The sequence below is a fragment of the Varanus komodoensis genome, unplaced genomic scaffold, assembly GCF_004798865.1.
Source record: "Varanus komodoensis strain SLA01 unplaced genomic scaffold, ASM479886v1 scaffold140, whole genome shotgun sequence".
Taxonomy (NCBI): domain Eukaryota; kingdom Metazoa; phylum Chordata; class Lepidosauria; order Squamata; family Varanidae; genus Varanus; species Varanus komodoensis.
The window spans coordinates 189,819-205,449 of NW_025335410.1; the positions used below are offsets into that span (position 1 = coordinate 189,819).

General features: G+C 50.0%; 1 protein-coding gene and 2 gene segments (V, D, J or C); all 3 read left to right on the forward strand.

Moving 5' to 3' along the window:
* The first annotated feature begins 1,015 nt into the window (after positions 1-1,015).
* Positions 1,016-1,702, forward strand: LOC123020115. The segment is given in 2 exon segments: positions 1,016-1,064; positions 1,356-1,702. Coding segments are annotated over 2 exon segments (396 nt in total).
* A 2,540-nt stretch (positions 1,703-4,242) lies between these two features.
* LOC123020128 lies at positions 4,243-4,801 on the forward strand. The segment is given in 2 exon segments: positions 4,243-4,321; positions 4,407-4,801. Coding segments are annotated over 2 exon segments (441 nt in total).
* Positions 4,802-6,763: 1,962 nt separating this feature from the next.
* Positions 6,764-15,631, forward strand: part of LOC123020129 — a 130,768-nt gene continuing 121,900 nt past the window's right edge. The window contains exons 1-2 of the mRNA XM_044423552.1: positions 6,764-6,818; positions 6,916-7,282. Of these exons, the coding sequence (XP_044279487.1) occupies positions 6,773-6,818; positions 6,916-7,282 (413 nt within the window). The 5' untranslated portion in view covers positions 6,764-6,772. The remainder of the gene's footprint in view (positions 6,819-6,915; positions 7,283-15,631) is intronic.

The window sequence follows — 15,631 nt, forward strand, 5'->3', positions numbered from 1 at the left end:
GTTCTGGACGGGGTTGCACTCCTCCTAAACGACAGGGTGCACAGTTTGGGAGTGCTCCTCGATGCAGAGCTGTCCGTGCAAACTCGGGGCAGCAGTGGCGAGGAGTGCTTTCCTTCAGCTTTGGCTGATCTACCAACTGCGCCCTTACCTCGATGAGCATTGCCTTACAACAGTGACTTGTCCTATGGTAACTTCCCAAATGGATCATTGTAACACACTCTACATGGGTCTGCCCTTAAAGACGGTCCGGATACTTCAGTTGCTACAGAACAGAGCTGCCAGGACATTAACGGGAACCAGAAGGTATTCACATATAGTCCTTTTCTGCTTACACTGGCTACCAACTGAAGTCCAGACCAAATTTAAGGTGCTGGTGATGACCTATAAAGCCATAAACGGTTTGGGCCCTGGATATCTGGAGGGGTGCCTTCTCCCCTATGTGCCCTCCCACCCCTTGAGTAAGAGGTCCTACTCCGGGATTCCTCCTTGAAGGAAATTAGTAGGGAGAGTACCTGGAGGATGGCCTTCTCTGTGGTGGCACCCCGACTGTGCAACACGCTCCCCAAAGCAGTTCGCCTGATACCAACGCTTTTTTTCCTTCTGGTGCCAGGTGAAAACCTTTTTATTTTCCCATTATTTTAATCTGTGCTTTCTATATTTATTATTGGATGCTGTGCTACATTTATCTCTTTATGTTAATTTCCTGGAGTTGTTGTAAACCATCCCGTAAATAAAGCTCCTGTGGTCGGTGAAGTTCTACTGAATGGAAAGGGGGCAGCGTACGCACACACACATGCATACCCACACACTGAGGGAGAGAGAGGGAGGGGGAGAGCATTTTATTCATGATTGTAGCCACTTGCACCTCCTGAGTCACAAGCACATGCAAATTCGTCCCCACCTGTCCCCTTCTTAAGTGCAGACGGCCAAGTGAAGGAGACATTCTGGTTCTCTGATCGCACATCAGGCCATATAAGGGAGGCAGGGAAAAGGCAGGGAAGCACCGGAGGGCACCATGAATGTCCTCACCTGGTCTTTGATCTACTTAGCAGTTCCCCTAACCTGTAAGTATTTTCCCTGGTTTCCCATATGGAATGTCCCAGGAGGACATGGACCTCCATGGGTCTCTCACACTTCGCTCTGTACACACACGGTCCCAATCAACCCAAGGGGACTTGAGTGAGATCCTTTCTCCATCTTAGCATCTGCTCGGTCAGCATCCCCGTCTCCATCCAATTCATCCGCCACATGACGTAGAATGTTCTCCATGGAGACCCAAGCCGTGCAAGTATTTCATATTGCTCTCTGCGCATAACTGTAACATTTTTTTTCTCATTTCTGATTTCTTTGCGAAGATGTCCTGGCAGACGTGCAGCTCATCGAATCTGGGCCAGGACTGGTGAAACCGGGAGAGAACCTCCGCCTGACATGTTCCGTCACATTTTCTCGTGCTTATGCAAAGCTTGATGATTACGCTTGGAGCTGGATCCGGCAGCCCCCAGGAAAAGGCCTGGAATGGTTGGGAACAACTGCGGTGAACATTCTTTCTGAAGACCGTGAAAGAGTTGCACTCTATGCTCCGTCTCTCCAAGACCGGATGACCATCTCAGTTGACTCATCCCAGAAACAGCTCTACCTTCAGCTGAGCTCTCTGACGGCGGCAGACACAGCCGTATATTACTGTGCTGGGGAGCCACAGTGAGCAAGGAGAGGCTGGTCCCCGTGCAAGAAATGGGGAAGTGGCTCACGAACTGGTGGAGCTCATCTTCCTTGGCTTCACAGCACTTCAGACTCATAACTGTTCCCCTCCTTAGAGGCCTCCAGTCAGCTGATAGTATTCCCTGGGACTCCAGGGGAATGATACGCAAGCTCCAGGGTTGCTTGCCCAGAGAAAAGCTCTTTCTTGTGCACAGAAGACATGTCAGCAATTTCCTTATGTTTCACAGCATGAGCTGGACTGTGAAGCAGACCTCATTCTGCTGGCATGGCCCATCAGCAAAGGCTGCCTGAGATATCGGCGCCCAAACAGCAAACAAAAGCCTCCGTCCAGCTGATCAAGGCAAGCTTGCTCCCCAGAGAGGTTCGCCTGGAGCCACTGTTATATTCTTTTCGGCACCAGGTAAAAACTTTTTTATTTGCCTGACATTTTAATCCTTAAATATTTTAACTAGTTCTTAATGGTCATGCTTAGTCACATTATACTTTATTGTATTTTGTTTATTGTATTTGTTTTGTTTATTTATTGTTATGTTTAACTATCTTGTAACCCGTCCTGAGACATGGACTGAATAAGAATACTGTAAATAAATAATCAATAAGCAAGCTGTTTACCAGCCCAGCTACCAGTCATTAATGATGCTTCATGAAAAGTTGGCACTCCATCCCGAGGTTACAACGTCCTGGGCATCTCGCCCCATGAGCATCAGTAGCTTCATTCAGCATTGCCTTCAAATCGCTGCTGCTACTCACTTTGTGGCAGCATAAACCCGTGCTCTCAGCTGTCCAAACATGCAGCAAAGGTGTGTTGGTACCGACAGGTGCTTGTTAGCAAGGTCCAGACCCAGCTTACCTTGGGGCAGTGAAGTCACTAAGTCCTAGAGAACACAGATTTCCTGCAGGCATTGTCCTAGAAACTCTAGGTGGGGCATTGTAGAACGGGGTCTCCTGGCCACACCTCCTGGGGAAACGGAAGGACTGCAACTGGGTGCAAAAAGAATTACAGTGTTTTCACACAACGCAAAGGAAGTGACCAGAGCTTCAGCTGCATTTCTGTTTCCCATTTTGCACAGGGTTTTCTCCACTGGCACCAACAACAGCTTTCCTTCCAGGACAAATAGCAGGCACAAGATGGGTCAGGAATTCCAATCAGGACTGAAAAGGAATGAAAATTGTATCCAGAGCGAGAAACATTCACATCATGGCATCTCCCTTGGCCATCAGACCAGGTCAAGAAGGAACCAGTGCTTATCCCGGACTAGGCCTCTCGCTTGGTAGGATTCATGGAGGTCCTGCTTTCAAAGCATTTACTGCCATGAGAAACAACTCGTACGACTTATTGGAAACCACAATCAGTTGTGGTGCCTCTAAATCGGGGCAAGTCTTGTCACTGCCACGGCCACTGTAAGGAGCCTCATCCTGTTCTTGCACTCCCAGAAATTTCCAGTAGGTGGCAGTATTCCATATACCCAACTTGAGCTTTCAGCAGTTTCTCTCCACTACGGGACTGATTCTGCGCTTATTGGTGGCGCAGTGTGCCTGGTCCTCAGTGCCGTGGCATTTCTCTGATGATTATTCAGATTTTGAGATGCTCCCTCACAGCATAATGTACATCAGAGTTGAGGATAACCTAAAAGCCCTCCTCTAATAGCAAACTGATTTTCTGTTTGCCATTTTCTGTTTTTCTGTTGTTACTTGATTTAGAGTCCTTGTTCCCCTTTTCCTTTCAAGCTGATAATATTCCCTGGACTTCCCCTGTAAAGGTGGTTCCACTCAGTCCATTTCAATTTTTTTATCTGCTTCCAGTTCATTCAAATGGGTTAATCTGTCAGCTTGCCTGGGCTTTTCACCTTCTGAGCTTGAATGAGTCATTCTGAGTATTTACACTGTTTTTGAAATGAAGGTTTGGGCATTCAGGAACACTGCTAAGGAACATGCCATCTTATTGGTCTTTGTTTCAAGGAGTCCAAACACCTCTAAGAGCAATCTGCAAACTGAAAAGGAGTCCTCCCAAACCCCTACACCTCCCTACGTCTCATTCATCCTAACTAGTTTGGACAAAACCAACACCAGTTTGGACAGGACCAAACTGTCTTGTCACCAACTTCCTGAACTCACTACATCCCATGAGACTCCCCAAGCAAGCCAGAGGGCAGTGGGCTTTTCCGAAGAGCCAGCCAGCCTAGTTCTCTGGCCAACATAGCTGTGGGGAGGTCCAGGCTGCCTCCTTCTCGTGCCGAGAGGAGAGGCGCCACCCATGGAAGGACACCGTGAACCATCCTGCTCTTGACTGGGTGCAGTTTCCAAGCACTGGGCATGCAAATCAACACTGCCGTCTGTGGTGTCAGTGGCAGCGGCAGCACCAGGGGCCTTGCAACTGGTGCCATGGGGGAATTCAGGCTGGGGAACATGGGGAGATGCACCAGCCCAGCTCCTCTCTCCTTCATAAATGCTACACTGGAACTGCTTATGCAAATGTCCTTTGGGCTCCTCCTCTTTAAAGGCACACCTGTGGTGCTACCCCTCCTGTGCAACCATTAGCAAGGGAGAGAGGAGAAGATGCAATCCATCCTGCTATGTCTTGTTCTCCTGAGCATCTCACCTGGTCAGTCTTCAGAGGACAACCAGACCTGTCGGACCCCATCACCTAGGAAGGCCACACGGTGACTTAATTTCTCCCTTTCTTTCAGGTTTCTGTGCCAGCCCACAGCTCACCCAGTCCAGTCCAATGCTGGTGAAACCTGGTGGGTCCTTCAAACTGACCTGCACCGTTTCTGGGGTGCAAGTCAGTGATTACTACTGGGACTGGATCCGGCAGGCTCAAGGGGAGAGGCTGGAGTGGCTGGGGTTCATCCGCAACACTGCAAACCAAGGAACCGTCCAACTCAATCCTGCATTCAGTAGTCGAACGAGCATCACCAGGGACACATCCAAGAATGAGGTGTATCTTCAGTTGAGCTCCACCACAGCTGCAGACACTGCAATGTATTATTGTGCACGAGACACAGTGTCTCAAAGCACTGGAGCATCCATGCAAAAACCACCCCGACCTCCACCACAGCCACATGCATGGGCACTGGCATGAAAGAACCTGGGTCTCATCTCCTGATTTTGTGGTCTTCACAACACTTCAGTCTCAATGACCCAATCACTCCATTGATGGGAATGAGAAAAATCTCATCACCTTTCCATATGTCCTAGAGAACTTAACTGTGATGTAAACCGTGGCCTACAAAGCCCCAGCATGGCATTTTAGAAGCCGAAAAAATTCTCCATTTCCTGGTGCAAATGAAGGAAAGGAACGGCATGCCAAAAGAATTAAAGTACTTTCTTGTTACACAAGGATTTGGCATGATGCAGTGTATTCCAGAGATACACTGAATGCAATGCAGGGCTACTAGTTATCACTGAGGGCATGCTCATTCATTTGCAAAATTTATAATAATGACTGTACACTAGCAGGAGAGACATACTCCATACCTCTTGTGCCCTACAGATGGCAGCATTGCACCAGAAGAGTGAATGCCAAAGCTCATGAAGAATTTTTTTTTTCGCTGCAACTGAGCGAGATGTTTGCTGAAGTTCAAGCATGTGGGCATCCTATCCCCATCTGTAGATATGCAAAAAATTATTCAGTGGTTAGAAGAGGTAGAGATGGAGACATTGTTGTCCCTCTCATAATACTAAAGGCTGGGTCATTCCATGAAGCTGGTGGATGGGACATTCACACAGACGCAGTATTTCTTCACCCAGTGCATCAACGGTGAGACTCCACAAGATGTCACAATGACCACTAACTTGGATGGCTTTAAGAAGGGCTGGACCAATTCATACGCTGATTCCACTCATACAGGCAGTTCTGGGGAACTTGGGCAGGAGGGTCCTGGTGCACCTGTGTTGTGCTCTCCCACTTGTGGGTTCCAATGTGCACCTGGTAGGCCATTGTGTGGACAGAAAGCTGGACTAGATGGACCCTGATATGATCCAGCATGGCTCGCTTTCCATTCCTTTGTTCTCATATGAACTTCACACTCAGTCATGTCCTCCTCAACATCTTGCCCCAGGCTTGCCTCCTCAGATTCCCTTATCATAGGGCCAAGCCTCCAAATCCCAAACAAAGAGACACCTGCATGAGATTCTCATCTCTGTTCCTTTTCTGCAGGAGCCTCCTCCATATTTCAACTGAGTCCAGCCCAGGTGCAGTGAACCCCAGAGGGTTATTCAAGGTCACCTGTGTGACCTCTGGCATTGACGTCAGTAGCTGGTTCTGGGGCTGCAATAGATGGGAGGTATTGAGAGTTCTGCTCTTGGTCAGACCAATGTTCCATCTAGTCCAGCATTCCATGGAAAAAACAGATGCTCAAGGAGTCCCTCAGAGTGAGATGGGCACAAGAGTCCAGCCTGCCCAAGCTCCTCAGCAACTGGTGTATGCAGGTGTGCTGCTGGTGGCAATGGAGGGAGCACATAACCAGCAAGCCTAGTAGCTATGGATAGCCTTCTCCTCCATGAATTTCTCCAATCCCTTTTTCAAGCCATCCAACTTGGTGGCCCTCTCTACTTCCTGTGGCAGTGAATTCCATAGTTCAACTATGCTCTGTGTGAGTCATCCTTCCTTTCTATATCTCCAAAGTCATTCCATCCAAATTCTCCAAATATGGATTGAGGAATTAACCTGGACCGATTTCATTCAGCCATATGAAATATTTATCAAGCAACCTGAGCGAGTGTGTGTGTGGTGACTCTGGGAAGACTAGGCAGGGGAGCAAGGGGGTAGGAAAGACCTTCTTCAAGACAGCAAGGACTGAAAGCTAGAGGAGCAAAAGGTGCAACAGCCTATATTCTGAAATCAGCTGCTACCTCCCACTGCCCCTTGGGAGGGTAACTCCTTTCTCCTCTCTGCTTCTTAAAGGCTGGCCTGCCTTCCCAATATGCAAATGTTCTGGGCAGGTTGCTCCTTTTTAAACAGCATCCTCTAATGCCCTTCCACGGCCTGGCTCAGTCCTATTGGTTGCCAAGCTCAGTGGAGTCAAACACTGATAACAAGAAGGAAAGAAAGATGAGACCCACGTTGCTTTTTCTTGTTCTCCTAAGTGTTTCACCTGGTAAGAATTTACACTTGGAGAGATGGGAGAAATAGAAATGCTGGTCCCAACATGAAGAGAATCCAAATTATTATTCCAATGCTGTTCCTTTCTACAGGAATCTTCTCCAGTCCTCAGCTGACCGAGTCTGGGCCAGAACTAGTGAAACCAGGAGAGTCCTTCAGAATGACGTGCACAGTCTCTGGGCTCCAAATCAGTAGTTATTACTGGGTATGGAACCGGCAGCCACCAGGGAAAGGGCTGGAGTTCCTGGGTGGCATTCGGAGCAGCGCTGCAGGAGGAACCACTTACTACAGTCCTGCATTCAGCAGCCGAATCACCATCACCAGGGACACATCCAAGAATGAGCTGTATCTTCAGCTGAGCTCCCTCACAGCTGCAGACACGGCTGTGTATTACTGTGCAAGAGACACAGTGAAGCAAAGCAGTGGAACATCTATCCAGAAAGCACATGAGGCCTCCGGGTGGAGAGATCCTCAGCCTGATAGGTTCTCCCATGTTTTCACAGAAACATAGAAGCAGAGCGAGTCAGAAGGGGCTTCCCAGGCCATCTAGTCTGACCGGCACGAGCCGGCTCCACTCACGACATGCCCACCATGTGCATGTCAGTGATGACAAGAGCTTCAAGAGCTTGTCTAATGATGACAAGAGCTTCAAGGCTCACACTCAGCCACAGAATCAATCACATTCAGGAGAAGTCTTCCAGGCGAATTCTCTAACATCTTCCTGTGATCAGGTTCTAAAGGAGAACAGCCAATGTAATCACAATGTTTGAAAGAGGATCTAGGTGCGATCCAGGAAATTACAAACCTGTTTGCTTAAATTGAGTAAATTGGTTGAAAGCCAATTTAAGGAAAGAATTTGTAAGAATAGGTCGAGCTGAAAAGGACTCAAAAACAGGGCTGCTGCAAGGGTAACTCGTGTTGCACTAACCTTTCTGAGTGTTTTGAGTGTCAATAACCCTGTGGACAGGATGATACAGTAGACTTTGTTCATTTGGACTTCCAAAGGGCTTTTGACAAAGCCCTTCACCCAAAACTCCCAAGCAAACTTAGTAGGCATGGAATAAGAGGAAAGATCCTTGTTATGGATAAGTAACTGGCTAAAGAACAGAAGGCAGAGAATGGGAATAAATGGTAATTTTTCCCAGTGGAGGGATATAAGCAGTGGGGTCCCACAGGATTCTGTATTAGAACTAGTGCTTTTTCAACCTATTCATAAATGATCTGGAATTACAAGTGAGTGGTGAAGTGCCCAAGTTTGTTCATACAATCATAGAATAGCAGAGTTGGAAGGAACCATGAAGGCCATCGAGTCCAACCCCCTGCTGTTTCAGGACACCAAGTTACACCATCCCACTCAGATGGCTGTCTGGTTTCTTTTTGAGTGTCTCCAGTGTGGGAAAGGCCACTCCCTCTGGTGGAACCAGGCAGCTGGTTCCACTGTCATATTGCTCTGACAGTGAGGAAGCTTTTCCTGATGTCCAGCCTGAATCCGGGTTGTCACAGCTGTTTTGTGTCCTACACTCTGGAATCAGCAAAAAGAGATCTTGACCTTCCTCTTTAAGAGAGTCTTTGAGGTACTCATAGAGGGATATCATGTCCCCACTAAGTCTTCTCTTCTCAAAGCTGCACATGCCCAGTTCTCTCAGTCTCTCCTCACAGGGCAGTGTTTCCAAACCCTGGATTGTTGTTGTTGCCCTCCTCTGGACCCTTTCTAATTTTCCTGCATCCTTCTTAATCTTGGTGCCCAGAACCGGACACAGTATTCCAGATAAGGTCTGACTAGTGAGGAGTATAGAGGAACTACTACTTCTCGTGATTTGGAAGTAATACTTCTGTTAATGCATCCCAAAATAGCATTTGCCCTTTTGGCAGCTGCATCACATTGTTAGCTCATGTTGGTTGATCACACCAAACTGTTTAGGGCTGGTAAAATCCAAAGACTTGAGGGGAGCTCCAATATAATCTCTCCAAACCATTCGGATGGCCCATACAGTTCCTCATAAGCTTGTGCAAAGTGATGCAAGTTGGGGGTATGAACCACACCACTGAGTATGGAATCTGAGCTGGCAGTGGCTGGCTGTCGTGAGGCCGTAACTCACGTCTCCAATTAACTCACACAGCAGCCGGCAATAAAACTAAAGACTTTTATTGCTATTAGCTACAAGATTTACGATGCAACAGATAAGCTCTGGCAATGAGCTCCTTGCAGCTCAGTTGCCCCCTCCTTTCTGAACTGAGAGAGAGAAAGTCACATGGACCTCAACATCCTCTCACGTCTCTCTGTCCGTGAGTGGGACAAACTTCTCTCCTGCCGTTCCGATTGGTCTAGCCTTCGCAATCTTCTCCGAAGTTGGGCGTTCCATAAATTTCCTGTTACGTCTTCCTGTTCTCCAGGACTCAGCACAGCAGCTTCAGAGTCTGGAGATGGGGGGACAACTTGTTCAAACACTTGAGTCTAGAGGAAGGGAAGCTGCATCCTGCTCAAGCAACTCAGAGCCAGAATGCGGGGAGGCTACTCGCGAGGAAGCCTCAGAGCCAGGTTGCAGGGGGCCGTTTGAGCCCTGGGCACCAAGTATAAATCTTTCTGCTCCAATGCCTGACTCTCACTGTGAGCTTCTGGCCCTCTCTCGTGAGCCAACACCTCTGTCGGGCCATCAGGCACGACACTGACCAAGAGTGGGATCGTGGGGTTGTGGGGTTGAGGACAGCTCGGTGGAAGTGTCAACCCAGCCTGTGGCTGCTGTGCAAAGGGCAAAGCCTGTGTTGCAAAAGGCATGGGAAGCAAAATGTCCAATCCCATACTCCCCTTACATGAATCTGCAGTGAAACTGAACTCAGATGAGGCGACCAGAATTGCATTTAGAAAATGGTGTGCAGTCCTGGTCACCACACCTGAAAAATGACATTATAGAGTTGGAAACAGAGCAGGAAAGGCGATGGAAATGATCCAAGGGAGTCCGCTACAAGGAAAGGGTCCCAACAGCTGAGGTTGTTTAGCCGAGAAAAACCGTGAGGAAGGGGGGCATTGCCAAGCACCAGGATGCAGGAGACTTGCCTCTACTGCAAGAACACCAGGATCAGAACCACAGGACCAGGAGCAAAGCCAGGTCCAAAAGTAGGCTGTGGTCAGATCCCAGAAAGGTCTACACAAAGGCACAATTCAGAGGTGTGCTGAGGTTATAGGCTGGCAAGGCAAAGCAGAGTCAAAGACACGGGTGTAGTCCAGTGGCAGGCTTAAGTTGGATATGTCCAAGAGAAAGGTCCTAGGGTCAGGATCAAGGCACGGTCAGAGAAAGCAAGGAATGGGTACCAGGCAAGGCAAGGTCGTTGAAGGGGAGAGGTCAGAACTGACACTAGAGATTTGTGCAGAATCCTACTTACTTGCTTAATTTTTGTCACAGCTTTTCCCATTGGAGAACTCAAGTTGGCTCCATGTGGCTCCCAGGAGGTCTCCCCTCCAAGCTCAGGCCAGCCTCAGGCTTGCTTAGCTTCCATATAGTAGGTGCCTCATGCACCTTCAGTCCATTACTCCCATTTTAGGAGTGGCAGTCTATCACGTTTCCTGGGCTCAGCTCCCTAGGCTCCAGTCTACTTTCCTTCACCCTCACACACACACACACACACTTACTTTCTCTCTCAGCATCCAAAATCATTATTTTCCAGGAAGCCTCTTCAGTTTCAGCTGAAGCAGAAAACTTCACCAGAAGGGACCTTGGTTTGTTGGCAAAGTGTCTACCTTGCTTGCAGGGATTTCCAGAGTGCATCTCTGGCATCTGCAGAACGGGCTGTGAAAAAACCTACCTGAAACTCTGGAAAGATGTGGCCAGACACTGCTGAAAAAACAGCGCTAGATGGAGGGGTGATCTGACTCAGTTTCCTCCAGCTGGTGAAAGCCATGAGGTAGGTTGGGCCCCAGTAAAGGAAATGATGAGCAAAGAATAGTGCTTGAGGAATCAGGCAGTGGGGAAGGATATGTCTTCATCTTCTATTTTCTTGAAAATAGCTAGATGAACATTGGAACTTGTAGAATGCAAAGAAGAGGAAATACACAGGGCCATAAATGAGGCCAGAATGCCCCCTTCAGGCCAGAGGAAGTAATGCAGCTGAATAGATGCATGTAAGTCCAAAACACATCATGTTCTTTCCAGTAGACCTGTAGCCATGGCTTGGCCATCTGTTTTTTCCCCCCCCATTTATTTTTAAAATCCAGTGATTAAAACAGTTTTGCAATTTTATCTTCAAAAGGCCTGCAAACCAAATGAAATGCCTCCTATAGTTTTTGGCAAAAAGAAAAAAGTACCGCTGATCACAGTTCAGTGTTTCCCATGACGGAAAGTGTCTTTATAATGCAGGAACTAATCACCCACCATGACATTTCTGTGCCTGAAGTGCAAAACAAGTTTTAGAACTAGCTGAAACCATAGTGATACTATGGGGATTACACAGTGGTACATACCAGTACAAAAACTGCTTACCCAGATATACACAGTAACAGAGAATGTTCTTCCCCAGCACCAGTAGGTGGTACAGCAGAACTAATGCTGGAGCTAAAGGAACAACACCTGGCAGGAGACCGCGCCCGCGCCTGAGAACCGTGCTGCGCCCGAAGACTGCGCCGCGCCCGAAGACCGCGCGAAGACCGTGCCGCGCCGCCGATTCCGCCGCTACCTGACTGCCCTGCCACGCCCCTGCACGCGTGGCAGGTGTGCCCGGACGGGGTGGGGCGTCGGGCGGCCGGCGGCTACAAAGCGCCGGCAGCGGCCGGGGCCGGCGGCTGAAGGGCTTCGGCCAAAGGGCGGTCGCCGCCGTTTGGGGGGGCCGTTCGGGGGGGGCTGGGCCGGCCAGGGGACTTGCTCTTTTGTTGTGGCAGTCCCTTCTGTTGAACGGCCAATTTTAAATGTTTTATAATTTTAAAGTTTTTTAACTTGTTTTTATGGAGTCGTCCCTGGCCATGTTGCCGCCTGAGTTTCCTGGGGAGCGCACTGGCGCCGCCATTGGTGTGGTGATGGGCAATGGACGTAATAGCGGTGGGGGCTTAACGTGTCCGCATAGAAGAAGGAGGGACAGATGGCTGACACCTGTCCCTACTTCTGGTTTTGCTCCCAGCCAGAAGGTGCCAGGGAGTCTTGTCAGTCGCCCCTCGGGCCTGACGGTGCTGTTGTTTAATGCCAGGTCGGCCAATAACAAATCTGCCCTCATCCATGACTTGATTGTGGATGAGGGGGCTGACCTGGCCTGTATAACGGAGACCTGGGCGGGAGAGGGGGGGGGATGTTGCCCTCTCCCAATTGTGCCCACCCGGGTATATGGTCCAGCACTGTTCACGGCTGGAGGGGAGGGGAGGGGTGGTCTCTTTGGTTCACTGAGCCTCCATCACTCTCACGGGACTTCCTGTCCCTTCGAGACCAGGGCTGGAGTGTCTCTACTTGGTGTTGGGCGACCGAGACAGATTGGGGATTCTGTTGGTGTACCGTGCACCCTTCTGCCCAACAGTCTCCCTGCCTGAGCTGACGGAAACTGTCTCGGACCTGGTGTTGAGGACCCCCAGGATGCTGGTCCTGGGGGACTTCAATATCCATGCCGAGGCTAGTCTGACCGGGGCGGCTCAGGACTTCATGGCTTCCATGACGGCCATGGGGCTGTCTCAACATGTCACCGGCCCGACCCATGAACGTGGACACACTCTGGACCTGGTTTTCTCGACGGGGCAGGAAGAGGGTGGTCTGAGGGTGAGGAATTTATGCTTGACTCCCCTGTCATTGTCAGATCACTTCCTAGTGAGGTTTGTGCTCGAGAGCGACATCTCCCTCTGTAAGGGTGCAGACCCGATTGTGTGGGTCCGCCCCCGGAGCCGGATGGATCCGGAAGGATTCCTGAAGGCTCTGGGGGAGTTTCCGGCTGACAAGACGGGTGCTCCTGTCGAGGCTCTGGTTGAACTGTGGAATGGGGAGATGACCAGGGCTGTAGACACGATCGCTTCTAAGCGTCCTCTCCCTCCGGGCAGAGCCCGCTCTTCCCCTTGGTACACTCCAGAATTGAGGGTAATGAAGCAGGTTGGGAGACGGCTAGAGCGTAGGTGGAGGAAATCACGGGATGAATCTGACCGAACACACTTAAGAGCCCACTATCGGGCCTATGCTGTGGCAGTGAGGGCGGCGAAAAAGAGACACTTCTCCGCTTCCATTGCCTCCTCACAATGCCGTCCGGAGGAGCTCTTTCGAGTGGTACAAGGCCTGGTTCACCCAGGGCCAAAGGAAGAGCTGATTCCACCCTCAAAGGCCCGCTGTGACGACTTTGCCGAGCATTTTAGGGAGAAAATCGCTCAGATTCGTCACGAGCTGGATTCCACTATTGATTCAGAGGTTTTAAGGGAGACACCAACGCTGCCGTCTGGTTCAGAATTATTGGATGAATTTCAGTTATTGCGGCCTGATGATGTGGACAAGGTGCTTGGACGAGTACGTCCTACCACTTGCCTTTTGGACCCTTGCCCATCTTGGTTAATAAAGGATTCCAAGCACAGGATTGGAACCTGGATCTTGGAAGTGGTTAACGCTTCTCTGAGGGAGGGTCGGGTGCCTGCTCCTTTAAAGGAGGCGGTAGTCCAACCGGTCCTGAAGAAGGCGTCACTGGATCCAGGGATGGCCGCTAACTATAGACCAGTGGCCAACATCCCGTTTCTGGGCAAGGTGTTAGAGCGAGTGGTGGCTGGACAACTCCAAGCACTCTTGGATGAAACTGATTATCTGGACCCATTTCAGTCTGGCTTCAGACCCGGGTACGGTACTGAATCTGCCTTGGTCGCCCTGTACGATGACCTGTGCAGGGAGAAGGACAGGGGGAGTGCGTCCCTGTTGGTTCTCCTGGACCTATCAGCGGCTTTCGATACCATCGACCATGGTATCTTTCTGGATAGGCTGGTGGGATTGGGGGTCGGAGGCACCGCTTTGCAGTGGTTCCGCTCCTATCTCAACGACCGATTCCAGAAGGTGGTGTTGGGGGACTATGGCTCTGCGCCATGGCAGCTTTGCCATGGGGTACCACAGGGTTCCATTTTGTCCCCTTTACTGTTCAATATCTACATGAAACCACTGGGAGAGGTCATCAGGAGGTGTGGGCTGCGGACCCATCAGTATGCTGATGATACCCAGCTCTACCTCTCGTTTTCCACCAATCCAGGTGAGGCAGTGGCTGTACTGAACCGGTGCCTGGCCGAGGTAATGGGCTGGATGAGGGCCAATAAACTGAAGCTCAATCCAGACAAGACGGAGGTCCTGTTGGTTGGCGGTTCGGGCTTCAGAGAAGGTGACCTGAACCTTGTCCTGAATGGGGTTGCACTCCCTCCTAGGGACAAGGTCCGCAGCTTGGGAGTGCTCCTCAACCCAGAGCTTTCACTTGAAGCTCAGGTGACAACAGCGGCGAGGAGCGCTTTCCTCCAGCTTCGGCTGATTCATCAGCTGCGCCCCTACCTGGAGTACGACTGCCTTGCAACAGTGACTCATGCGCTGGTGACTTCCTGTCTTGACTTCTGTAACGCGCTCTACGTGGGGCTACCCTTGAAGACGGTCCGGATACTTCAGTTGGTTCAGAATAGAGCTGCCAGGCTGCTGACGGGGACTGGACGTTATGTTCACATGACTCCAGTTCTCCATCAGCTTCACTGGCTCCCCATTGAAGTCCGGGCCCAATTCAAGGTGTTGGTAATGACCTATAAAGCCCTAAACGGCTTGGGTCCTGGTTACCTGAAGGAGCGCTTACATCCATATTTCCCCAGTCGCCCCCTGAGATCGGCGGGAGAGGCCCTTCTCCGGGAGCCCTCCGTGAGAGAAATTAGGAGGGTGGCTACTCGGAGAAGGGCTTTCTCAGCGGTGGCGCCTAAGTTATGGAATGCGCTCCCCAGAGAGGTCCGCCTGGCGCCGTCGTTATTTATTTTTCGGCGCCAGGCTAAGACCTTTTTATTTAAGCAACATTTTAAATGCTAAATACAATTGAATTTTATCTGGCCAGGGCGGCTTATTTTATAATGTGGGTTTTAATTAAGATTATTTTATATGGATATTTTAACTGATTGTTTTATCTATGTTGTAAGCCGCCCCGAGGCTTCGGCGAATGGGGCGGCATAAAAATGTTTTAATAAATAATAAATAAATAAATAAATAAAGTCCCAGGGAGGCCACCAAAGTTCATGCAGGTCCCTCTCCTCAATCTCCAAAGTTACGACGCCAGACAAAACAGCTTAAATTGCCTCCATCTTGCTTATTCCCAGTGCCTCTGAGCCTCACCTCAGTTGACACCTGCCAGATACATTAAAGGGTAGGCTGGTGGCTGCCATGTCAGTGGGTTCCTCATCCCCTGACGTTTGTATTCCCCAGAGACGGTTCACCAGCATGGAGCATTATGGTTAGCACCTGGAAAGCTCAGAGTGAAAGCCGCCATGGACAGGACGCACCACTGACATAGGAGGTATCAATGAAGATGCTTGCAATCACTCACCTGGTGTTTTTCTTCATAGGATGGGGCTGAGGGAACACCAGGCAGCTGCGTTCTCTTCAGTGTCCTCACTCGTCCCCATCATTGCTGCCTCCATCCAGATTTGGAGAGTAAGGCCGGGAGACTCATCGAAGGGCATAAGATGGCCTCAGGGACCCTCAACCCACCCATGCCTTGCAGGGCGCAAGTTATAGAATTTCCTGCTTATTGAGTGCATTTAGATGTGCAGCAGGGAAAAGATCTCTAGGGTTCTAGAAGAAGATGAGGCTGGAGGAGGTCTCCTGAGGCCCAGCAAAACTCCAGGGCTGAGTCGGCTCA